At 39.8% G+C, this 26,952-nt stretch overlaps 3 protein-coding genes across 12 annotated transcripts in view; 1 reads left to right on the top strand and 2 right to left on the bottom strand.

Moving 5' to 3' along the window:
- Positions 1-26,952, bottom strand: part of LOC120457299 — a 140,678-nt gene that overhangs the window by 42,967 nt on the left and 70,759 nt on the right. The window contains exons 1-2 of one of the 4 annotated variants that reach the window (XM_039644781.1): positions 24,232-24,297; positions 23,620-24,144 (exon numbers count right to left, since the gene is read on the bottom strand). The exons of 2 other annotated variants lie outside the window; for them this stretch is intronic. In XM_039644781.1, coding sequence (XP_039500715.1) covers positions 23,620-24,144; positions 24,232-24,297 — 591 coding nt within the window. Of the gene's footprint in view, positions 1-23,619; positions 24,145-24,231; positions 24,298-26,952 lie in introns of those variants that run through there. One more of the 4 variants, XM_044006641.1, reaches the window with a different exon arrangement.
- Positions 1-26,952, top strand: part of LOC120457292 (eye-specific diacylglycerol kinase) — a 121,386-nt gene that overhangs the window by 44,044 nt on the left and 50,390 nt on the right. The window lies entirely within an intron of this gene.
- Positions 13,832-15,099, bottom strand: LOC120457297 (farnesol dehydrogenase). The gene is made up of 2 exons (XM_039644779.1): positions 14,516-15,099; positions 13,832-14,281 (listed from the first exon to the last, which is right to left on the bottom strand). The coding sequence occupies exons 1-2, from the start codon at positions 15,086-15,088 to the stop codon at positions 14,105-14,107; spliced, it is 750 nt and encodes a 249-aa protein (XP_039500713.1). The 5' UTR covers positions 15,089-15,099; the 3' UTR covers positions 13,832-14,104.

The following is a 26,952-nucleotide window of genomic DNA, read 5'->3' as shown; positions in this document are numbered from 1 at the left end:
AACCGAGGAGTAACGAAGCGAACCTCAAAAACCAACAGCGAGAACAGCAGCAGCTGGCCCAACAGCCTTGAGCTGGGCGGAAAAGTGGGCGGTGGGCGTTGGGTGTTGGGTAACTGGGTGGGTGGACAGATCGAGTGGGCGTATCATAAATGAAATGATGCCTTTGTATTGGTTTTGCTACTCAATTTAATTTATCGCCAGAGCTGGGAAAGCTTTTTTAATATGCAAAGTCTGGCAATGTCGATGATGATGATAATGATGCCTTGTTTTAATTGCCAGCGTAGGGAATCTTTTGGCACAGGGCTGTTAAAATCGTTCATTAAGGCAGATGATTGGCTTTTATGTAGCAACGAGTCAAGCCATCAGCCAAATGGCACAAAAAGTATTCAGTAGTTTTGCACAAAAGAGAATGAATATGAAAAATGTGCAACAATTTACAAGCATTTCATTTTCATTTGAATTTATGGACTTCACGGCGGTTTCAGCTCAGTAACAGAGAAAAAAAAACCTTAAGTAATACCATCAGTCCACAACCAAACGCCATTTATCAGAATCTATGGATTATAACTGGATATTCCGTCAATTCACTGATTACCACTTAGTACAGTTCACAGTAAGGAAAAATTCAAAGGAACGTTATACTTTTTCACTTAACAGCGTCACACAGCTAAAATAATTAAAGCTTTGTGAAACGTATGGTAAAATTTGCAAAAAAAAAATGGTAGAAAATAAATTTGAACGCCAGTCGATTGGGAATTTTGTTACTAGCTCAATGAAGCTGGCCATCTATGCTTTAACCATTATTTACAATGTTAAGGCCAAATTCCCGTATGTTTTTGACCAGATTTTCTATTCAATTTAGTTTTGGCTTAGAGTGCATTAAAAAGCAAAATAGTTGCAATTCGCTGAGGTAAGTTTGCCATACCATTTTCATTAGCGAAATTGTATTTAGTGAACTTAAGCAAAAACTTAAAAACGCCGGCCACATGAAATAAGTTTCAATTAAATATGCTTTCAGCAACAATTACATGTGTGGTACGGGGTGGTGCCACTGCCCACTGCTGTACATTGTGGGCATGGCATGTGGTGATGGTAATGCCATACCTAGAAAGGCGCCCACACAGGACCGCAGGAGCCACTCAAAGGACGGAAGGATGGATGGATGGGTGGGTGGATGTGGGGATGGTGGGTGGTGGGTGGCCATCAGGCGATGGCCCCCATCAGGGTGCTGCATGCCCGGCTATAATTAGTCGGTGGTCCCCGCCTAACGGCTGCTTGTCGCATCGGGGAAAGGCTCTCTCGCATTGCACACATCGCTGCACTTACTTGCACGCCGAAAACGCTGATCCAATCAATAATTATCCTCATTCACCTCCCTCGAGGAAGCCAACTGCTGCCCATCCCATAATGGCGTACGAAATTCGATAAGGCCAGCGGGCAAATGTGGCAATCACTAAAGTCACCAGGCACTATTCACCTTGTTGAATAATTCAATTGATTTTTCGGGCATCAGAGCTAACCAAGTTTCTATATAATTTTCCTAAACCTTTTCCTCCTTATTTTTTTTTTTTTGTCCGATTTTCGTGTGGTAGCGTGACGGAAAAACTTTAGAGGAAGCCGAACGTTAAAGTGCTGACTATGCATAAAACATTATTTGTCGATTGTTACAAGTAAACAATAAAGCGCACAACACACAGAGACCAACAGCAACGAAATTAAGCTATAGGCAGAGAATGAGAGCACGAACCAATAAATTAATCAAAAAAGTTCCGTGGTCAGCGGTGGCCAAAAGGCGTAAACCGAAACGCAAACACGAAACCTTCCAGCAAACAATTTTCGACCACGATTACTTGGCGATCGTTGTTAAAACGCCAGCCAATCGATTGTCAAAGTGGGTAATTAATTTCAACGCCTTGTAATAATATAAATACGCTGACGGGAACCAATAATTAATGACGGGCACCGTCGTCGGCAACCACACGTAGAAGAAGGCCTCATAAACATTCAAACTAACGGTACCCGGTGACATATGGCGCCCAACGTGGGGCTTCAATATTGCACCAAATGTGCGGCCATTTGAAGTGATTTTTATGAGTAAATAACTATGATGTTAGAGTAGTAAATGCATAGCCGTGAAATATATAAATGAATTATTAGCATTTTGAAAAGTGTGCAGTATCAAATTGTGTACGAGTATATGTACGCTCTAAGCGACTAATTAATAATTTGAGCCCACTTCAAAACGATTAATCAATGTTTTGGAAGCAATAAATTATTGCTGGCGGGCTAACAACTTATGCCACCCTATCCCACACCTTATCACCCCATCAGCAGATCGCTGTGCAAACTTTCTGATGACAAATTTAAGCGTCTGCCATGTTACATAAATTGCTCAACTTATCGGGGCCAAGGTGTCAAATGGTGCTCAAGGAATGGCTTAATAAATGGCACGCAATACTTGCTGGGCGAATGTGCCCCTCCCCCCAACGCCCTCCTAATGGCGTGTCGTTGAACTCTTGGCCCGAACTAAACTGAACTAAACTAAACTAAACACTACAGCAAAACTGGTAACTGGTAACTGGTAACTGGCAACTGGTAACTGGCAACTGGCCTTAACTGTGCTGGACTTTCAACCGTTTCCGGGGTGGCAAACCTATTTAGATCGATTTTCTGCCTGTTGTTTGAGGCATTGGCGATATTTATGAAATGAAAATCCAACTCGTTGAGTACAAAATCCCTGTGACCCAAAATGAACTCAACTCTCGGCCGCTTTAAGCCACAGCCAGAGTCAATGGCCCCTTTGTTTTGCCATTCTGGCCACATTTTTGTTATTTTATAATTGCCGATGTGGCTCTGGCTGTGGCTGTGGCTGCCCTTCAGCCTCTGCTACCCACTGCTCAGTTCGCAGTCCTTTTCCTTTGTAGTCCATGTATTTTTATTCTGTTTTGTTTAACCAGACGTTGTCGACCAAGGATTGAGAGGAACGGCAGAAAAATACCAGGCCAGACTTGGCCAAATAAAAAAAAGATAAAATAATTTCACTGGCAACTTGTTGGTTGGCCCAAATGGACGGGGAATTGAACGAGCTGAGCAGGACAGAAGAGAACAGAACTGAAGAAACGGTAACTGAAACTCCACTTAACTGGAAGGCAAACGCATTTATATTTAATGAAATATAAATAAAATATTAGAAGGCAAAACTTTGCCCAAGAATAGAAGCATTTTGGGTCTGGTCCGCAATTCCATTTCATTTGAGTATTTTGCATCGTTGTCACTTTGTCCAAAAGAAGTAACAAGCATTCCCAAATTCACTCAGTACGTGCGGAATAAACTCTTTTGCATTTCCCAGAAGTCACAAACATTCAAATCGATATGAACTCAAAGGCTTGAATAAATTGCGTTGTTGAACACCTTCAACTTTTTGCAGAATGCGGTAAAACACTTTTGGTATTCCAGAAAATATGTTATACATGAACAAGCAAAACTGAACTAGAAGCAAAATACAAACTTAAAATGTTAGAGCATTTCGACTTCGATAGTTACGTTTTCAATTGCCATTTCACGGCACAGAATTTCATTAGTTAAATGGGCCAAAACATTAAATGCGATTATAGCTGGCTGGCAAGTGGCTATTGGCTATTGGCAGAGACATAAATCTATATAAAGGCCTTACACCGAATCAAACCGACTTTGTCAGTTATTCGTCTATTGTATGTAATTTTTGATAGCGCTTTTCTTCCAACGAAGCTGCTTTGTGATGAGGGAGGAAAACTAGTTACATTTATTTTTTAGAATGTTTATTTTAAAATGTTTATGGTCAGAGAAAAGCAAAGCTTGTCAAGTGACTGAGAAGACAAGTCTAAAGTGTGGTTTTCCATGTTTCCTTGCCACCTTGCCCACAAAAGTATGCCATAAACATACAGAAACACAGAGACATTTGATTGTGAAATGCGGTCATCTACATAAATGTATGTGATTCTCTCCCCTTTTCGATCCTGTGTCTTCTTTGTTTTGCTCCTAATGTAAATCGGTTAATTACATGTCATGAGAATTAATTTTCCCACCACAATTTCCCTCTGCAACATCAGTACTGCGAAGAGAATGGCTCGCCTTTGTTCGCATTGCCTGCTAAAAACACAATCCATGTAATTAGTCAAAGTAATGTAAATGCAAATAATAACAAATTGTATATGCCTTGAAGCCAAAACGAACACAATGCAATTAGATGGCCACAAATATTATTGAAATAAATGAATGAATTACAAGTAATGGGCATAGCAAACCTTATTTTCCCTAAATTAGAAGGTTACAACTTGTTTATTATTTAAAAGATTCGAATCAACCTTTCCGTTACATTAAAAATGCAATATCCGTGTATCCCGTTTCGGTACTAAACGAAACGCCTTTTCTATGCTATTTCTATTCAATTTCCCATTGAAATGTACAATTTGTGGTTTAAAAGCTGATGACACTGTCATTTTCCGATAGCCACGTCCCGCAAAAGTGGACGTTTTATTGATCACTTTAGGCCACCAGGAAAATTAAAGTTGTGATAAAAGTTTCCCATTCTGTTCTGTTTTTCAACTGCCATGTAATTATGGAAAAATATTTTCCCATCAACATGTAGCCATAATATCAAATGGGTGTTAGCGAAAAGAGAAAAAAATGAGCATTTGATTTTATTGAATGATGCTCCTTGGTCGAAAATAAATGTCCGTTAAGAAGCCAAGCCCTCTGGCTTTTACTTCTTCCTGTCTGGGTATTTACTTTGATTTTGATTTGCTTGATTTGCCAGAAATATATTTATGTTTTCTTCGTGTCCTGTTTGTCCTGTTTTTTTTCTGTTTTTTTCTGATTTTTTTTTACGGATGATGATGATAGTGGTAATTGAAGGCGATAATGAAGATGTTGTCGACCGCAGGGCATTCGCAGTGACTTCAAATGATTTCCCAGTGTCGCTCGTGCATGAATTTTGTGCGGAAATCGAAAACGCTGTTCATATTGCTTATTTAACAACAACGTGCGACAAAAAGTCAAATACGAGAAAATAAACTAATTCTATTACCATTGCCTTTAGGCAAAACACACACGCACTTGCCTCGACCCACTGAAGTTTGTGGAAAGCAAAGGAAACAAAAAGCAACAAATACCAACAAAAAGCAGGGAAAAGCCCTCGCTTTTCTTCATTTCATTTCCCATGGCAGTGTTTTTGATTTATGGCTGCTATTGAACTTTTGCTGCTCCTGCTGGCCAGCCGATTGTCGTTCGTTTTGCTTCGATTTTGTTTTGGTCCTGGGCAATTTATAAGTTTATTTGCTTATGCCAGGGAATCACAATGGAGCGGGGCACTTAACCCAGCAGAAAAACTACAGCAACAAAGATATTCATTGAAAACTAATGATGTGGAAAATAGAAAAATTGCCTGCAGTTAGGAGCTGAAACGAGATTCGATCCTTTGCTGGATACTCAGATTCCCAGGCGCATTCTCCAAAAGCAAACATAAAAGAGATGTATGTTTGCCCACCAGACAGGACACACTCGCAGGATGCGTTGCCCTTTTGTGGATTGAACAAAGGAAAATAAAAATAAACAAATCCAAATCCAAATCCAAATAGAGTAAACAATCTTGTACCAGAGCACAACATTGGATGCCAGGGGAAAACTTATCAAGTATACGTGGTTTCGTTATTTCTATCGAGTTGCAAATGCAAAGTCTACATTGCGGCATGCAAAATTCAATTTGATCTATTTCGATTGCCCAATTTTGCAAATTTCAATTGGCAATATCAAAGAAATAACTGAAGTTTAGTGCAGGCATTTAATACCAATTTAATGAATTGCTGCAAATAGCTCATCTATTTCTAAGACTTTATTCATTATAAATGAGACCTTGTACAACATATGTACAGCTGTATTCGCCTGCTTTTTTATTCGATATTTTTTAAAAACATACGAGTACACTCGTATATATATATATTTCTATGACCTCAGTATCTCAAGAAGTCGTAAAGCATTTTTTGTGGCAATTTAGCCCCTCGATTTTTGGCCATTAGGAGCAAAGTGCTTGCCCAGGCCAAAAACATTAAAGAATCGGGCGCACTCAGAAAAAAGTGACTGGAAAATGAACAAATAAACAAAACTTCAGTCAATGGGCCCGAGCGATTGGTTCGCTGATTGATTTTCAAATGTGCGTAATCAATAAAACAAAAGAAAAACCGGCGGAAAAACGGGGAAAAATGAGGCGACAAAATGTGAAGAGAGAGAGAGATAGAGAGATAGAGGAACCGGGAAATGAAAACGAAACAAATCGTAGCGAAGCGAAATGAGATTCAGTGACGTCAAATGAATAATGAAAATTTAAATATAAATAAATGAAAAGTTGTTTCAAAAACAATGGCCGACCAACCAAATATTTGAATTGTAACGTTGAATGCAAAAACCGGAGCACATCGAATGATTTCCACAAAATATGCTTATATAAATACGCATTTACGAAGATAAATTTATGAAAATGCCATTACTAAGCGATTCTCTAGCTAATTTTGTCTAGTGGTCCACAAATGGTTTTTCCCCCACTCGAGTAGATTTTCCGCATTTTCCCCATTCATCGTTTGCCATGCTTGGACAATTTTTGAATGGTCCTTTTCATGCCCAAGGCAAATAAATATGTATTTATGTGTAGATATATGTATTTGTCTGCCAAATGGCTGCCAAGGAGTGCTACATAATCAATTTGCTTATTGACCAAATTTTTGTTCAATTTGTATGTCCGTCAATCCGCAAACTAATAGAATTTGCAACGAAATATCAACAGAATTTGTGATTGAGCTTGACTCTATTCAAACAGATTCAGATTCAGATTCCGATTCAGATTTAGTTTCAGATACAGAATTAGCATTATTACTTAATTTATGTTTCATTTTCATTGTCCAATTCCAATTCCCAGACCACTTATGTACTCACAATGTTATGAACACAATTAATCATCATATAACTATCACGAAAAGTTCTTATCATTGCCATTAACTCTTTGTGTGGCCCAAATATCAGTGTAAATTTGTCCAAAAGCTGTCATTTAAATGAAATGTATTTTGTGTACTCTTTTTCTTTTATTGTACGATAAATTGGTAAACATAAATTCAGTACATGATGTGTAAATAACAATCTTAATAACGCTTTAGCAGTGGTCTTCATATTTGTCGACTATTTGGCTAATTAATTGATGGCCGGCCACCTTTTGAATTGACAAAATTGGTTTTGTGACCCCAAGGTATCCGGTTGCATGCAACCAACTTTGTCTTCATTACGTGATGGATTTTTAATTAGTGCAAATAACTTCGATCAAAAGTTGACCCAACCTAAGTGCACTCACTCAACGCACTAGCAATTAGCCCGGCTTTGTTTTTATTGCCTTTTGCTTTGCACTTTTGGCAATTTAGTTGAGAGCAGCTAGCAGCTAGCAGCTCGGCGGTATCGTTATTAGAAATTAAAAACTTTGCTACGAGCTTGGCCCCGCCTTGACACGCCCATCAACTTGCAACCTTTTGACCTCACTGCGATGGAAAATGATAGGCTTGTTGTCTGCGAACAGTCGAGTAACTTTATCCTTTGTCCGGCAAGTTTCTACGAATTTTCTACATTTTCTTTATTGCCAGGAAAATGTGCGGAAACTATATTGAAGTTACCATGAATGCCTGGCACTGACATAAATCGTAAATGAATTAGTTAAATCCCTATCATCTCGAAATATGCAGTTTAACTTGCAATTCAAAGGTTAACTGAAGCACGTTGTGAAAAAGTGAATGCATTTCATTAGAGCTAAAAGCATTTTCATATTTATCATTGCATTTCGATAAATCGATTATACTTACACAAATAGACTGCCACACAGGGCTCGCATCAAATCAGCTTAATGGTAGTAAAAAAAAATAACTTAAAGAAGCAAGGAAAAATCAACAGACTATCAACAAACTATCATCAATTTGGCATGCAAATCACTTGCTCAAGGCTCTTTTTCTGCCCACTTGGGTACATTTCATTCTATTCCTTCTAACAATCCATCCATCCATCCATCCATCCATCCATCCATCCATCCATCCATCTATCCATCTAAGCCCATCGCTTTTTCCTTTGTAAAGTGCGGGTCCTTTTGTGCACCAGCATTTAAAAGTGCAGCCTTAAACTGCTAAAAGGATATTACTGTCCCAAAGACACCAAAGACACCCACAAAAATGAATTTATATATTTGGTATTTATAACTGGCCATTTTCGCCTTTGACAGTGGCATATATATTAATTTATTCTGGCCAGTACCTATTTGCACTTCTATTTGTATATCAGGAAATTAAAATGTTAACCCACGTTTTTCCTTTTTTTCTTTGTCTACAAATAAACCCATATTTATAGCTTTCGAACAAATAAAGCTCTGCACTTTATAATAAAGAGTAATATCCTTATTTATTACGTTTAAAATTAAAGAAGCAGCTATGGGTTTTTATACATTTTATGCAGCATTTCTCCTATTTGCTTAACTTTATTTTTGGTGCATATAAAGGCAGTTTCAGCAAATACATATTTTTATAGAACATGAGAATTGAAACAGTTATTGAATTTTATTACTGACCAAAAAATACAATCAATTTGAATATTACTTTTTGCACATGCACAATAAATAAATACCAGTTAATGGCAGAAAGTCATGGAAATATATGTATATTTCAATTCGTAGCTGCCTTAAAGCGCATTTTTTTCAAATTGGACGGTGTGAATTTGAGTGTCAGCTAAAGGCAGGTGAACGGAAGACGAGCCCTCGATAATTGTTCAGTAATCGATGGCGTATACGTTACTTTTATTGCTTTAACTTTATAAGGAGCAAAATCAACATGGGTAGGCAAAGAAAAGAAAAGAAATATAAGTGCTTAAAGTTTATTATGCTTTAAAGGGATGTCGTCTTGGCGGCAAAAGCCTCGAGCAGCGGAAGCGACTGCAGAAAGCGGAAACGGAAGCTGGTACGCCATCACTCCTCCACTCCTCCACTCCTCCACTCCTCCACTCCTCCATTTCTCATTGTTATGTCCACATATTCGTGCTGGTGACTTTTGTGTCGCCACTAAGCGGCTTAGAATCATCTGAGCACTGCTGGCAAACCCACTCCACCTCGCCATGTCAACGGGAAAGGCAGCCAAGTTCAAGGATCAACTTGAGTACGGGCTCAAGGAGTTGCATTTAATTTCCCAAATGTGCGCAGCACAGAGAAGCGCAGCAAATGCAGTTAGTTATATTTGAGTTACTCGAGTGGTAATTGGTGGCGTTCTTTTATTGACGGCTTTTTAACTAGATTAAGCTCTTTATTTACTTCTGCTTTTTTTAGGCAACTCAACTTTTGGTGGCTCAATGTGTAATTGACTGCCGCAACAGTTTCAAATAAATTACCTTATTAAATTTGAAGCTTAAAAATATAGCCTGCGGACTTGTGAATTTTGATCCGCTTATTTCCGCTCATTCAGCCTAACCAAATACCCATTGCCATTAACATATTTGACTTAAATATGCAAAGTTGTTGTGTGAGTTTTGGGGCGTTTGAGGGAGGTGCAAAAGAAAAAAAACAAAAAAACGAAAAAACAAAAAACTAAGGGTTCTTGACTAACACCAAAAAGCAAATGGAATAGCACACAAAAGCGGGGGAAGCGGCAAAACTTTATGATTATAATGGGAAAAGGCTGGAAAACTTTGGGCTTTCTCTCTCTGTGTTCGGTTTGGAGTATTTTCTGGATTATTTTTGCCTACCCAGCTTACAATTGAAATGGTTCAGGCTACAAGTTTCGCCGTTCAGGACCCTTAACCCGCTCATTTTATTCGTTTAGTTCGCGGTGCTGTGCACAAAGCAGCCGAGAAGAAAAGTGAAAAGCGAAATGTGAAAAGTGAAAAGTTGTTAATCATGTAAACGAAACGTTATGCTGCAAATTATGTGCAAGGGCAAAAAGCTAATATGCCGCACGCGCCGTCATCGCCGTGCATCGTGCATCGTGCATCGTGCAACCGTGGTGCGGATCCTGATTCTCCGGGCGAACTCCCTTTTCCGGATTTTATATTTTCCGCCCTTTTTTGCCGCAGACGCAGGAGTGCATGCATGTGTGGGCACGAGTGTAATTCAATAGCAACGAATGCAATTGCCCTCCCACTTTGCACTGAGCGAAAACTGAAATGCAAATGTTTTTTCTTTATAAAGGCAATGTTGTCTTCGGTTTCATTTATCCATCAATTAGTTTTAAAATATTTAGAGCAATCAATTGGGAAATATTTCGTTTTTATCAACTCATATTACGTTTTGATATCATCGAGAAGGCACATTTCGCTTACAAATCAACTCGAAAGCCTTGGGCATAAAATGCTGTGGCAATTACTGCAGAATTGCCGATTAGTGGTATGCTCCTGAATATTGCTGATACCATTCAGGAGTACAAAGTGAACTTGTAGCAATTGAAATCATCCTGCGGCTATGTTTTTGCTTCATTAAATGCAAATGCAAAGTAAACGGAACGTGTTTGCCAACCGGATTGTCAATGTTTTTGCAGGCATGCAAAACTGCAGATTCTCTCGCCTTATTGTAATATTTGTGCAGTTTGATTGTCTCGAGCAGTACTATACTATTTGAACCATTCAAATCACTTGAACTATCTGAACTCTTAGTATTTGCTGCGTGTGTGCATGGATTTTTATTAAATTTTTTGCCACCAACTACTAGCCAGCCTGCTTTAGACGCAGAAAGTTGAGAGGAGAGTGCACCTGGGGAATCTATGTTGTAGAGCAATCGGGGATTGGCTTTCTGGGGCTTGAGCTAAAAACCTCATCAATCAGAAAATCTGAAATACCGACTGCAGCCGGCTATGATGATGATGATGATGATGGGACACTGTTTGGCAATTTTCCTGGCACTTATTGTTTGCCTTTGTTTAGCTTGTAAATTGCCTGACAATGACGATGATGGCTGAGCACTTTGAGCATGACCGAATTTTCACCCGAATGAGGTCGGAAAATGAAAATGCACACACCCATTCCAAATTGACGCCCATGGATCAATTTTGATTGACATCCAAACGAAAGGGCAATCACGAAAAATATATGCCCCTAATTGCACTTGATTAAGGGCAATGTATGTTGTGATGGCTTGCGATTAAGTAGAATTTACACTAACTTTAATAAACACACATTTCTAGGTGTTTTTCAAGCCCCAAGTGATTTCTAAAGCATTTCATTTCCTTTGCGGTTGCCAAATAACAACTCACTTCGTTGGAAATCGAACTCAAATATTAAGGGTTATTATTTTTCTACGTATTCATCAATGTCGCCAATGTCAAGGAATATCGACAAACTGATATACATTTGGGTGCTAATAAAGCCACCACAAATTTCAATCAAGTGTTTCAATCAAAATGTTGCCAGCGCTTCAAGGCTTGAGTGTAGGCCAGAATTGGCTTTTGATGGATGATGACCGGTTTTAATTTCTGGGAATTCACCTCGAATGCAAACCGTACACGGGAGCCAAAGGTCAGGTCAGCACATATACGAGTATGCGAGTATGCCACAATTGTCCCAAACAGAGAGTTCCGAGAGTGCCTGTGGGCGTTTTGTGTCATAAAGTAAATGTCGATAGCAGGAAAAGCTGCTCAAAACACCAAAACTAGCCGGCAACCACAGCAGCTTCCGCACTGCAGATATGTAGATGTAGGAGGCGAAAGGACCAGGCCAAATCCTCTGGACCCAAAAATTCCTCAATTGAGCTGCACACACACACACACACACACAGGTGGCGAAGTGAGGAAGTGTGGAAGTGGGGGGGGGAGCGTTTCAAATCCAAAAATAACTGAAGGGCCAAGGGCAAAAATGCCATAAACATGTTGCATATTGTTGGGTTCTTGCGCCACCGAAATATCCCATGCATCTGAACTGCGAGTCTGGCCAAAAATGGATTTCACTTAAACAGGTTAAGCCAGGGAAAACATATCCGCCTTCGAAAGCTCTCTACGTGTTTAAATTGCATTAAAGTCTTCGTTGGCATTCTCGGCTACAAATAAAATCCAAAATGTCCAACAAATCTGGGGATTCAATGAAAATATATGCGTAAAACAATGTTGCTTTCGATAGGAATATTTGAGAAATTTTAAGTAATATATTAGGAGTTTCAAATACCAAAGGGTAAAGTTTGTATTTTATCAATAAAAACTGTGCATAAATAACGTTTAATCTTCTGAAAACCTGTATGAATATGGACACTAAATCTGCTGCCTTTTAACGTCTAAAGTAAAAGGGGGAAAATATTTCGCATGCTGGTTGGCAGGAAAACTTTGGTGCTATATGACATTTGTTATAAATTTATTTGAAACAAAATGCCGGAAATGAGTGAAGTGCGACGCATCTGTGGGTTTTTCCGGGTTATCTGTCAAACAAAAATAAACTTCTGAGCTGGCAGTCAGCGAATTTGGCAATGCAAATCCTTTCTTTCCAAGAACACAGTTGTCATTCATACAAGTATTATTATATATCATAGAAAATTTCGAATGTATAAGAGCTTGATTAATAAATATTTTCGTAAAGCAAAGAATGAATGCAGACTTAGCTGAAATTAATTTAATTTTACTTCGCTAGAAATAATCTTCTCATTCAGAGAATCCACGAAAATGGCAACAGAATTTAGCGAAGGGCGCAGATGTGATGTGTTATTCTGTCATTAAAGGTTGCAAAAAAGTTTTATCTTCTTCGTTGAAATATGAGCATTAAAATTGGGGGAAAAAAAACGGACTGTGTCGAACAACTTTTGTTTAAGCGCTGAAGCTTAAATGAAATAAAATAATTACGTTGAGATAATATGGATGCTGTACATGATGCCTTGGCCCGAATTTTTGACTTGACTCCCCATCCTAATGTTGGAAATTTGTTCATTTTTCGTCTCGAAAGCCTCGAAAGCGAGTGCAATTACATGCCCCACTGAGGCTGTGGTCCTAAGTACCAAATCGTGTCGCGAACGATGCGTATACGTAATGTGCGTATACGTAATACTCAACTCGACTAAGCCCAAGTGGCCATTCATTCGCATGGCAGGATGGCTGGTTGGCTGCTTGGCTGGGAGTTTTCGAGAATTTATTCGCACAATTGCCAGAAAGCAAATAGATTTTAAAATTAATTCTTTGATTATGTGGCTGTGGCAGCAAACAACTTTCACACACACAGGCACACACACAAAAAGTTTGTCTGGCCAAACTATTTTGGCCACAACTAAGAGCATATCTCAAAGTTTGTTTTTTTTTTCTTTATTTATCGCTTGGTGGTGGACACATGACTTAATTTAATCACATGAAACCAAATTCAAGTCAAAGTCCTAAATGCATTAAATAAAATCTGCTTGGGTATATACGCAATCATTCGTTTCTAATTCAATTTACTTTAAAAGCGAGTGTCAAAGTAACTTTAGAGGTCGTGCCTAGAAACTTTACCTAATATAATTGAATTAAAAAGTGAAAGAGGCCACGGCTAAAATACTGATGATACTAATTTAACAAACAATGCACTTGCTACCACCACTGAAACTTGTATAAATAATATATCCCCTATTTAAAATGGCTTTCAGAATATTATTTCAAGCTGCCAAGTTAGCCCCTTGGAAATTTATTATTGGCCATTTATTAAGAGCTCCCGTTCGATGACTCTATCGCTGTCATTATAAAGAGCCCAATTGGGGCGCTATGCGAGTATAAATTTTTAACCAGGCCTAGGCAAATACTACATGTGCCTCTCCTTGTAATACCACCATTACCACCAATACCACCCGATGCCATTGGTAGTGTAGAAAACTGAATTATTTATTTGGCTTGCGGAAAGGTGCTGAGCACATATACGCAACTGAACGCCACAATAAAAATAAAACGAAACGAGGTGAGAGCAAACAGTTTTGTGGCAAACCAAATGGGTGCCATGTCGGGTCGGGTCGTTCGCCTTTATTTGATTCTTACTGCATGATGTTCCACTGCAAGTCGATTGCCTAATCTCTGGGGCTGTGGAACTGCGTTCTCGGTTGGGCAATCAGCAATCAGCTATCCGAAAGTAGAAATCAGAAGTACTCGCCCACCGCCCTCAGCGTTATCTGCTCCACCTGAGTGTGTGGCGGTGTGGATAGGGCGTACAGTACAGCCTGGGCCACGTCGTCCGCCTGGAGGATCACCTCGCCCAGCTTGGCCTTCGTCTCGTCCGGAACGATCTCGGTGGCCACCCAGCCGGGACTGATGCTCTGCAGGATTGGGGAATTTTTCCAAATATTATTTACGCATTTCTTGAATGTGGTTTACAAAGATTAATATCAATTGGCCTTGATAACGCGCTTGTACTGTATCAAAGCAGCTGTGCTTATCGGCATAGTAAGTATTTTATGCTTGAGCAGGTATTAATTATTTATGAATTTTCACAACCTTTTGCTGGTAAATGGTTTTTCTTTTGTTAGTGATGGATAAACAAGTTCTCTCACCGTGGTCTTGATCCTTGATCCTTGAGTGATCAGCTCCTGTCTGCAGATCTCCTGTACGGCAGTCAAGGCAAATTTGCTGGGCGTGTAGGCATTGAGGCTTTCATCCGCCGGATCCGGCTTATACCCGGCCACTCCGGCCGTGCTGTTCACGAAGATCAGGTGCCCGGCCACCTGGCGGCGTCTCATGCTGCCGGCCGCCAGTTTGGTGCAGTAAATGCTGCCCATGAGATTCGTCTGCAGAATGTTGCTAATGTCCTTGGTGGGCATATCGAGCAGCTGGCCACCCAGCACGATGCCGGCATTGTTGATCAGCACATCGATGCCGCCCAGCTCCTTTTCGATCCACTCGAAGGCATTGTCCACCTGCCGCTCCTGCGACACATCGCATTTGTGCTGATGGAAGCGCTGCCTCTGCTCCTCCGGCAGGGATTGACGCAGCTGCTCCAGGCGATCGGTGCGCCGGGCCAGGCCCACCACCTGCAGACCGGCGGACACCAAGAGCCGGGCACAGGCAGCTCCGATTCCGGAACTGGCGCCACTGATTACGGCCACGCGATTCTGCCAACGATCCATTGCTCACGAATTCCGGCAATCAACTGAGTAAAACCGATGATCGGGTTATATTTATATGCATTATCGCAGCGCCGCTCTCTTGTGATAGCGCTCTCTGCGTGCACTGAGAGAAATTCTCGACGTGATTACGCATAACAACCATTTATGTGCCGCATAAAGTCTAATCAGTATTTCAAAAGGTTTTCAGTTGCGTGCCTACTAATCTGTATTTCAAAAGGTTTTCAGTTGCGTGCCTACTTATATCTTACTACTTTTATCTCAGCTACTTTTAGCTATCTGTTGAGCTTTTTTTTTGAGTGTATCTTGAAAGCATGTAAACGTGGTTTGCATGACGTGTCTTTCGCTCCTTGGAACAGACCATCCAATCAGCGGGGCTGCTGACAACAGATGTTGTTTCGGCCTATCAACCCCAATGAATTCAATGTGATAACCATTCATTCAAGGCCTTAAGAAACATTTGTTTATATGGGAATTCATTAAAAACATATAAACATGCATTAAAAACCTCAAAACATAGCTTAAAATCATATGGTATATATATATTATCATATTCACATTTCAGCGAAGATTTCAATGGCTGTTTTATAGTTTAAATCTTAAAGGTGTGCACAAACGCGTTTAATGATCTATTAATATCCTTTATTTAGAGCAATTTATTTCGAGTTCTTGTTTTAGGGGCCTGCATTTTGCAAGAGGAGTTTTTTAGTCGCCATCCCCTCGCCTCGTTTCGTTTTCCCATGCATTTAAGACGGGCCATTAAAAGGGCCAGCACGCAATGCAGTTAAATGGCGCCTCAAGTTATGGCCCACACAGATACACACTCACACATATGCAATACTGCAGCGGTGTATTAGTGTGTGTGTGTGTGTGTGTGTGACGGGTTTATCGCCCGCACACACGCTTGACATATTTTTGTGCAGCACCGCTGGCTTTTTTTTTATGTCCGCTCGTAACATTCAAGAGATGCTTAAATGGCAACAATAAGGCAACAAAAGGGAAATCCTCGCTTTTCTCCACGCGCCGCATCCAGTTGCAACATGTTGCAAGTGCCAATGCCCATCAAATCACAACTGTGGCCATTTTGCCAGCACTTTATCATGCAATTACTCACGCAAATGATGACAGAAAGCGCTTTGGCAAAACAAACTATGCCATAAACATGCCACGACAAACTCGTCTAAGGACATACAAATTGTCCATTCCGCCAGCAATTCTGATTAACCATCCATCCGAGTGGCTCATCAATACAGCATGCACCATTAAATTGATACCCAGCAATTTGTTTGGATCTCTCTCAATGCCACCCATACAATTTGTTCCAGTTTTTCGCCCTCAATTTAAATCGAAACGTGCAAATCGTTAGCCAAATGTCTTCACCTTTATCTACCTCATTTTGTACAACCTTTTTTTTGGTACTCTACATTTTACGGCTTAATTTATTTAAACAAAATGTTTGAAGAGTTCTTTGTAAACTCATACGTCGTCAATTGAACAATTGAACACCATAAAAACAATGGAACGCTGGATGTTTTAACTGTAGGCTGTCAAACAAACACCAGAAAAACTAAAGAAAAACTAAAAAAAAATTTAAAAAAAACTTTTAAAAAACCTCAAAAATAGTAGCTGCATAGGATAAGCCTTTAAATGGAATGGGTTGAAATTAAACCACTCTTTGATGCTTTGCTGTCAATGACAACATAGTTGAAAGGAAAACAAGTCAAATTGAAAATAAATATTGACTTCTAGGGAAAGAGCACAAAATGGATTTGATATTATTGTAAATGTAGTAATGAAAAGCAATTAATTCGATTTAATAATTAACAAGCACCCACAGCATTGGATTGCAATTGTGGCTTTTTCTACAAACGTATCCCAAAGAAATATGTTCCAGTTTTCACTGGGATTCAGATTTCCCATTAATAAACACCTTTCTCGGCCCAAAATGGTTTTACATTTCTTAAGCTGATTTTCTCGTGTTGTGTAATTAGTAAATGGAATTTGAGTATATAATAGAATAACAATGAGGGCTCCTCTAGAGGTGTTTTCTTATTAAACAAAATAATTCAATTGTTTATTCTGTAGTGTATAAGTTTGGTTATGAAATGCTTTCATGCAGATTCATACAATGATAACATCAACAATTTCAATCCTTTAATTCCCTTTTGGCCCTTTTCACGAGCTCTTTGAGATTTTGATTCACTTTTTGGGCATAAAACCGCTTAGAGAATCAAACCAAAATCAAAGCTAAACCTATGACCAAACATCGTTGGTCTGCAAATCCCTCAACAACTGGCCAAAAACGGTTCCCTTTGGGCCCCGACTTCCAATGGAAAGTTTTTTCCTTTCTATTTTTATGCGATAAAGTTTACACTTGCAGTGTACAGGGGATTTTCAGCAGTGTGGAAAACTGCCTGCAAAATAAAGGAGCCTCCGAAGGCCAGCAGGATAATAATTCTTGTGCTTAAAAGGAGTTTGGCGTTGCCGCTGCGCTTTAGGATGTTGCTGTTTTTATTTCTTTTCATTTTTATTTTTATTTTCATTTTGCATTGTGAATGCGGGCAAATGCAGGGTGAATGCCGGGTGAATGCAGGGTGAATGCAGGGTGAATAGCGTGGGTTTTTCCAAGACCTTCAGCCATTAGTGGGTATGATGAAGCATCCTGGTGGAGGCGGAATGGGTGGACGAGATTCATGTGCTGCTTAAGTTGAACAGGATCCATAAAATTAACGCTGAATACGGCGGGCCCCACGATGCAACAATGTCGGCCCTACATTTTCCACCCATTTCCCGCCCATTTTCCATTCATTTTCCTCAAACACCCTTTGTGTGTGTGTAATGAATGTGAGCAGAGTACAGAAGTGAAGTAAAGTAAAGCAAAGGCCAAACAATAACAGGGAAATCTACTCACAATACAAGACAATTGCGGCAACAATGTTTTTCGGTTTTTCCCCGTGTTAGCTTGTTTTTTTTTCTGCCCTGCCTGCCATTTCACGGGTTTTTCCTCCTTTTGTTGGTCATTTAGAAGCTCATTTTGTGGCCTCATTAATCCGCATATATAAATATACGTGTGTGTGTGTGTGTTGGTCAAGAAAATAAGTGGTAGTGGGGCAACTTAACAGATAATGAGCGTTGGCTGGAGGCATTAAAATTACATCATTGTATTTGCAATGCTGTCATTAAAACCCTAATAGACAAATTATGCTGCCAACATTCGGTAACTGTTGATTAATGCAACTAGAGCCACAATGTTCGAGAACAACAAATGAATAAATGTGAAACTTATTTTTGTTAAGTATTTAGCAAACTGTTTTTATACTACAAACTTGTATACCTTTCATACCCCTAATTTACATTTAAAATTTCTTGCTTTCACGTTGGCTCGCCTCACAAATCATTTAGATTAGTTGGCCACTGGACGGTGGGTTAATTAACCCATCCTTTTGGCTAAAAAAGGTGGACAAGCAGGCAAGTGTTCCACTTCCGCTTTTCCACAATTTCCACATTTTCGCTTTTCAGACATTTTCACCCAGTTTTAGAGCAGTTGGGCTTGGCCCTGCTGCTTATCCCTCCTTGCATTTTGGCATTTCTCTAATATTTTCTGTTTTGCCTTTTACACTTAACTCAATTTGCTGGGCCAAATAAAGTACACTGAACGGCCACGCCCACCGACAAGCTTTATTGGGGGCAAATGGCGTGGGGAAGCGAAAGGTATAGAAAATTATTGCTCAACGGAAAACAATTATTTTGTGCCGGCTCTCTTTTTTCTTCTTTTATTTTTCTTTTCTATTTTTTGTTTTTTTGTTTTCGTAGGGCCATTAATGTGCGACGTGCTGAGGGATACCCTCCGCCCCCAAAGGGGATACTGCCCCCGGGGAGTGGGCGTGGCATCGGCTGGTATCGTGTAATCTGAATATGGCCGTGACTCGCCTGCACCGCTAAGTACTAAGTCAGCGAGCTCCTTTCACTTCCTTTAGCCAAATTGCATTTGCTTTTGGCCATTTAGGGTTATCGACTTTGGGGCCTCACCCTCAACGACTTTAGCTGGCATTCTAGAAAGCACCAGGAAGTTACTATCGAACTCAGTCTTACTTTGATATTCTATTAAAAGGTACAGCATTTCCATACAATAGTTTGTTCAATAGAAAGTTATAATATTAATATCGTATCTTTAAGTGAATAGTTGGTTTATAAACATTTCAAGGAACTATTCCCCTTAAATATTGCAGAAAATAGCCCATTAACTTTCAAAATATTAAAGGACATTAGAAATCTCAACTTTGAGGCAAGCTCGGCTTGTAGAAATGTTTAATTTTTTTATTTCTTCTATGTTGTTGTGCTTTGAAGGTTTCGCTTGCGGCCACACGGCGTATGTGTGATATTTGGCAATGCGTGTAATTAAGCAACACGTTCTCATTTTCCACCTAGCCTGTTTCGTTGGCTAGCAACTTCCGCTGCCTGTTTTTGTGCTGCGCAACATGAAACTCTAATTACCAGAAAATGCCCAGAAAGGAAACTGCTAGGAGAACGAAAAAAAAAAAATAGAATAAAGGGCGACTCTGTGTGTAGGTATGTGTATGTTAGGTTTATGCTTTTTTTACTTGTCAAGCGAATAGCAACTGTAACATTCAGCCGCAGGGCCGGCCGAGAATTTTCCGACGAATCTAAGCGATCCGAAGAACGGTCTAGTAATCCCGGACTACGATGTCCATTTCCCTGAATTATATTATTAAAAGCCCGCCCACGTAGTGCAGCTTCTACTATCGCATTGTCCAGCGTTTAACATCGCAAATCATTTTGTATGTCAATAAAGTATGGAGTTTTCATGTTAACTAACCGATTTTGGAAAATCATAACTTGTTCCTTTCATCACTGGTGGATGGTAAATAAACGTATATATTTATATATATAAATACTGAAAGTTCTTGCCTAATGATGCTGACTGTGAAATGTACAATTAATTGGCGACGGGTCCGCCAGATGCCTAATGACCGTCCAAGGGTTAAAGATGGTACTTAGTCCCAGTTTCCCAAATGACAGATTTAAGCTAACGACTGCTCATCAGGAAGGTAAATACACGTACAACATCAACAGCAATATGTCAGTGCATATGCACTTTTTTCAAGCGTTTCTGTATTGATATTTAAATATCACATATACATATATATTTTTTGTTGATTCGCCCACATACTTGTACGCTTTGGCTGACTTTTAATATGCGCATTTCTTTATAGTTTGTTCATGTTGGCTTGCCATTCGCGCAATTAATTTCCACCGCCTGCACCGGATAATTAAAAATAAAATCAGGCGAGCGTAACAAATAAAGAAATAACATTTGGCAGTATGCTTTTAGGCGTTGTCCGTTGCTGTCGTCAACTTCCGGTTGAAAGCGTTTCAGTGGAGCGGTACTGCTGCATCTACCGCTCCCGCTGGGCGGTACCGCCCACAAACCGCCCACAAGCCGCCCACAATTTGCACACTCGCAAAATGTGGGCGCTGGTACAATGAATGTGCACAGGGAAAGTAAATTTGTATTAAACAAACAAGCTGGACATAAACGCATATTACATTTAAATTTTATGAAGTATTTTCTAGTAGGGACACTAAATGTTTACTCACAACTATGGTTTAAAAACTTAAACTACTAACTGTTAAAATTTTTCATCATAACCTTGCTAAATGCTTTGTAAAACTAATTATTAATACCCCCTTCCAACTTCCATAAAAATCGAATTTTTTTAATAAAATTTGCAAAAAATCGCACAACAGATTTCCCATATTTTATATTGGCATTTTAAAAACGAGCTATGACATTTTATTTTTGGACCATAAGTTCTATTCTCGTGATCAAAATGGTGATTGTTTTTAAACCTAAATGTCAAAACTACGGGATATCCGGCTTGTGCATTCACTTTATGCTTTATTGTTCGCAGTTCCGTTTTTGCTCTGGCCATTTAATATTTATTCCCAAATAATTTATTCCGTGATTGAAGTCGTCTGTTTGATATGCTGATTACTGCAGTAGAATGCCAGACTATACTGGCCAATTATGAATTATTAGTGCCGACTGAAAGAAACTCGAGAGAAACTTGTTCAGCAAATCAAACTGACTTTCTGAGCCCTGCAGCCTTGCATTTTGCTCTGACCCCTGACATCCTTTTCGCGGGATGCTTTTTAATAGCCATCCATTTGGCCATGGTTGTCATGGCATCCGCTGAAATGACTAGCTGCATGTGCAGCCTGAAAAGAATTCGACCCATAATTAAGTCGCCAGTACAACGAAATCAACGAATTCGCCATGTTGCCAAATGTCATTAGCAGTGGGCCGATGTAATTGGCTTATTAGGGAACTTGTGGTAGCATGGAAATTAGATTGCTTACTTTGGAAGTAAATGTAAATATGTAAAATTTGTAAAAAAAATATAGATTAACAGCTAGTATGTTTAGTGCTTGAAAAGATCATTATATGCTAGTACACTCCAATTGGCACCTACCAACACTGGATGCCCATTTAGCGGTAGCCAACAAATCACCGCCCGGAGACAGCCCCGCCCCCGAATCGCTTCCAATCTACTGAGTGTTAGCATCTGTGACTGGCCCCTTAACTGCTGCCCGTAAATAAACTGGCCAAATTTGTCTAATGCCAACTCCCAACTCCCAGCTCCCAACTCCCAGCTCCGAATTCCCACTCCCATTCGCACATCACGAGTCACGGGGAACTCCCTTTTTGTTTTCTTTTTTTTTTGGGGAGGCATTGTCTTTGCTGACTGCTCCGTGCATAATTCACGAGTTCAAATTGCCAAACGCCACATAAATGTACAAACAGGCACGTATTTATATATCTTGCCATCTACCCCGCCCCAGAAAAAAGGGCGTGCCCCTCTTTCTTATTCTGCGGCGTTTATGCACACAGTTGGAGTCACAATTATAGTAATGAAAGTGGGGTGTCTGAAACAGTGTTGCAAAGGAGTTTAGAACTCAAAAAATATGCTTCTACCATTTAAGGGTATTAAAAAAATTGGAAACTATAAATACTCGTATATTTCGAAATAGTTTGCATTTGTTAAGCCTTCAAATGTATTTTGTATGTTTTCCACACGTTTAAATCCATTTTTTCGAGCCACTATCATGCCAACCGCAACAGTTTAAAATGTATATACAATATAGGTTAGGTCGCCATGGCTTTGCGGCTTGCATGCAAATTTTATGCTTTAATAATAAGTCTCTGGCATGCAAGCGCCGCATATTTTATGCCAATTGTCGGAGGACTGCGGGTATGAGGGCTTGGGATTCCAGGTGAACCGGGCAGAAAAGGCTGGGCCGTTTCCACCTGGAGTCATTTAGTCAGTTAGTCATTCGTTCACTCTTTCATTCAGTCGGTTCACTTGAGGTTCGTGTGCTGTTCTGTTTATTCTTAACCCAATTGTTTTCTTAGCCACGAGAGAAAAAAGAACACATCCCACTCTGAATTTGATTATTTTTTATTCCAGCTCGAAATGATTTCAAAATGTAATCGTGTCATTTTCGGACCTGAACACACAATAATTAGCAAATGCACCGAAAATTGATTACGAATTCGCATGGAAAATGGGGACATATGCACGTAGTAGCACTTTTTCAAATTTTCAATTGTGGCGGGAAAGTGCGTGCGGTCATGCAAAATGCAAAATGCAAAATGCAGAATGCAGAATGCAAAATGCAAATGTGCAATAAGATTGCCGCAATTTTGTGACCAGTCGCTCATTCCCACGATCGAAATGGCCAATTGCTGCTGGATGGTTGAATAAATATTTGAAGCGCGACACACAAAATTGAAAATAAAAATTTGAGGATATTAAATATCAATATTATATTCATACATTATTATTTACATAAACGAGCACATAAACGAGTTTCTGCTGGTTTTAATCAGCCATTTGAATTTGCCATTTGAAAAGCACAATCAAGTATCGTGTAACTGCAACTTTTACTGCAGTAAAATCGGTAAATGAATATCCGAAAGCAAGTTCTTTAAATACAGAAATGTATCAGGAAACTTAATACCACTGCTGCACGCCTGCAACGCGAATGAATATATTTCTCCTTCTGCTGATTTGTGGTTTCTGCCACTTGGATTTCCACGTATACGGTCGCTCGTTGCTGGTATAAATTTTCCCTTCCATTTTTATTTCGCACTTAATTAAAAATCCTCCGCTGACGTGCGACACGCACGGGTTTCAACTGCCTTAACCCCACTTCAACCTCAATCTCGACCAGACCCTCTGACAATTGAAGAGCACAACTTTACAACCGAGGGGGGAAATTCGTAGCGTAACATTTGCTTTCCACTTTCAGTTCTAATTAAACTAGAAATCTAAAAAAACTAATTAGTTAAGAGATTGCTTATAATACCAAAGATTTGCTCCATTTGTTTAAGTTATCTTCTTAAATTACTAACAACCATTTGAACAAATAGCCATAACTTAATATTCTCAAAAAAAAAAAAAAAGCATTTTAAAAGTGATCAAAGGTGCACTGGAACTTTTTGCATTTGCTTAACAAGATTTGAAGATGGTGGCATTGATCTCGTAGTAGCACAAGGTCTTCTTGGTGACCTTGTCCTTGGGATTCAGGGAGTAGACGGTGCCCTCCAGGGTGTACAGTGTGTTCGGATGGTACATGAACTTCAGGATCGTCGTCTCCGGCGGCACTTGGATGCGATTCATTACGTATACGCCCGTTTTCAGTGGACAGCCGAGACTCATATTGCTGGCACCTTTGGAGAGTATCAACTTGGCCACATTGTTCCACGCGGACACGTGGCGAATGTATTTCCAAAAGTCGCACGTTTTCGTCGTCCCATTATACAGGGTACGCGGAAGTTCCGCACGCGTTGCGGATGCGGCGCTCCGTTTGCGCGGATGTTGCAGGAGTACGAGGTGCCACAGCGGAATGGCCACATCCTGCCGCACCGTGGTCACCGAGGACATCGAGTTGTTCTTCTCGAACATGTTGAGTTTTAGGCCATAGCTGGGCGTGTCCCAGGACCTTGCGCCCACAAATTTCATTATGTAGCAGTGCTGTGATATAAAATCAATTATCAAATTGCTTAAACTATGAACTATATGCTTTATGCGCAATTTTTAAATTTGCATTTTTGTGCCCACCTGCTTTGTTAATTGCAGGAATCCAAATAGAGTTATGAAACCCAATACATTTCTATAAAATCCCATTATTTGCAGAGTGCACGGCACACGTATAAAAAGGCAACTGAACGCATAAATAACGAGTTTTAATAACGAGTTACGGCGCGATAGCAAAGTGATTCTGTAATTGCAGCTAATTATAATTCCCGTGATTTGTCACACCTCAATTGTATCAATGCGATTGAAATTACGGGTTAATTGCCAAATAATTGTTTGTGTATTGTGTATTGTGGGAATTAGAGGCGGAGTCTAAACTTTTCGGCTTGACCCCCAAAAGTTCCTAACCGAATAAACAACATATTATCAGCGGAGACCTCAAATTGTTAACCAGACACCAGTAGCAAAGCGGTTGTGTTTTTTTGGTTTTTTTTTGAATGTGTAATAGAAATGTCAACATTTTTGGGGCATTGTTTGTTTAGGTTGTGGTCCATAGTATACAAATGTCGCTTGGCAAACATGGTGTTGTTATCCTTTCAGTTATATGCTTAAAGTTATATTGCTGAATTTTTCGCCTTTATGCGACTTTAGCTTCTGATATTTCCACCAGCATATTTTCGCAGCATATATGTAGTAGAAGTGTGTGGTGTGTATACATTTCCACGATCCGTTTCCGGCTTATTTGTTTGCTTGTCCTCGCTGCACGACGACATCAATGGACCGAACAATGCATTGAAATCCACTATCCACTTTTCAGTTTCCAGCACAGATTCGCAGCACATCCTCGAGCACATCGGGCTGTCACTTCCTTTTGTCCCGTGTCTCGATTCACATCTCATATTTACATTTTCAGTTATTTCCCCCGGCAAATATTTGCATGACATTGGAATTTTGAGGCGCTTTTTCGCGCTTTTCCACCGCATCAGCAATCGCTTCACAGCGAAACTTGTCTGTCCATCAGGCTTCAATTTCAATCGGCTTTGTGATTCCCTTCACGACGGCCATTTCATTTGTGATAGCTATTGTCCGCCAATACTGTGGTAGCTAACTTAATTATATTAATGACTTAATTAAAGCTGAACGTAATGATATTACTGATATTACTGTGCGCACACCGATAATGAGCTGCAAATGAAACATTTATACACATACTCAGCGACCATTGAGGGTCTTTCCTTGTCTTCCTTTCGCGTTGCCAATAATTTAATAAATGCCAGAAATGATAATATCTATGGCATACTTTCAAGCACCTTTATCTGTGGCTTTCTAGCTATTTGAACAGATTTCCTTGACACTCACTTAACGGGCAAACTAGAAAAAACGTTTCACTTAACTTGCCATTCAAAATACCGTTTCGCTTGTCACATTCACACAGCAAACCGTTTTCTTTTTCCTATTTCCTATTAGCCATTGAACATTTTATCGCTTTTCCTCTGCGCTTTCCCCTTAATTTTCAAATAGCCACTGGAACTTCATTCGTGGTGGCCCGACTTGGCTGCAAATGGTCGAAAAAGCCATTTAGAAGTGTAGAATTTATCTATAGCTCTTGTTTCTCTGCTCCTTTTTTTTGTTCTTTGAATTGTGTTGATAGGCTTTTATGGGCTTTTAGTTGGACGATCGGACGATTGTCAAGCATTATTTGCTGACCTCCACTTTTTGCCAGAGAAATTTCAGTCTTGAAAAATGAGAGTACACATATTCTAAGCAAGTGCACATTTCAAATGCACAAAGCCATTTCAGAAAACTGAACAGGGAGTTTTTTGTTTGCGGCTACAGAAATGACAGCATTGGGGAAAAACAAGCCCATTTCCCCAGCCGCTTTTCCTCCTGTTTTTGCTGCTTTTCCTGCACGGTTTTCATGCACAAAGGTACACAAAACGGAATGTTTATTTTATCAAAAATATGCAGTCGCCTTTGTAATTACTCAAGTTATACTTTTGAAATCCTAATGCTTTAAAGTGTTCTATTAGGTGTTTAATATTGCATTGTGTTTTATATTTTCCTGCTATTTATTTAAAACATGCCTTTCTAGATTTAGCGCAATGTCCTTTGCATATGGCGAGAAATAGCTAAGTGATGACCAATTTCGCAGATATTTGCTCCCAGTTTGCCTGTTAGCTTCTATGTCTGCCTCCTGTCTCCTATCGTTGCACTGCATTGGGACATTGGGGGCCTTGAACGTTTTATGATTGCACTTTTCAGCAATAAAATAAGGAGTGGGAATTGTGGATGCAACGCCGCCACGAAGACCAATTCGCAATGCGACTTCACACCAAATGCTTGGCTGAAACTTTAATAACCCCAGACGAGGCCGACACTTGCAATAAACTGGCTGCTCGTCGTAAAAACACACTCTCGCATGCCCACTCGTAAAAAACAGAAGCACTAAAAGAGAAAAAGGAGGAAAAAGTGGGAAAAAGGAGGGAAAACTGAAGAAAATGAGAAGTGGAAAATGTGAGGAAAGCCCCCAGGATATGGGGTATACGAAACGATGTCCTGACCAAAAGCTGTCAACGCGTCGCCATTGCAGCTCATAAACATGGTACCAGCCAGGCTCCCCTTTCTTCATTTTCCTCTATTCTCCTCGATTTTTCCTCGCTGAATTTCCACTGCTGTCAGTTGTAGTTTTGGACTATCGCATCACATTTATTTCGTCGCCATTTCCCTGGCGTTGTATTTACTGCTTTGCACTTTATTGCCTGTCCTGCATAATTGTTGGGCTTATTATTGGATTTTGAATAACAT

The sequence above is a fragment of the Drosophila santomea genome, chromosome X (assembly GCF_016746245.2).
Source record: "Drosophila santomea strain STO CAGO 1482 chromosome X, Prin_Dsan_1.1, whole genome shotgun sequence".
Classification (NCBI taxonomy): domain Eukaryota; kingdom Metazoa; phylum Arthropoda; class Insecta; order Diptera; family Drosophilidae; genus Drosophila; species Drosophila santomea.
This window is presented reverse-complemented; position numbering and strand designations above follow the sequence as displayed.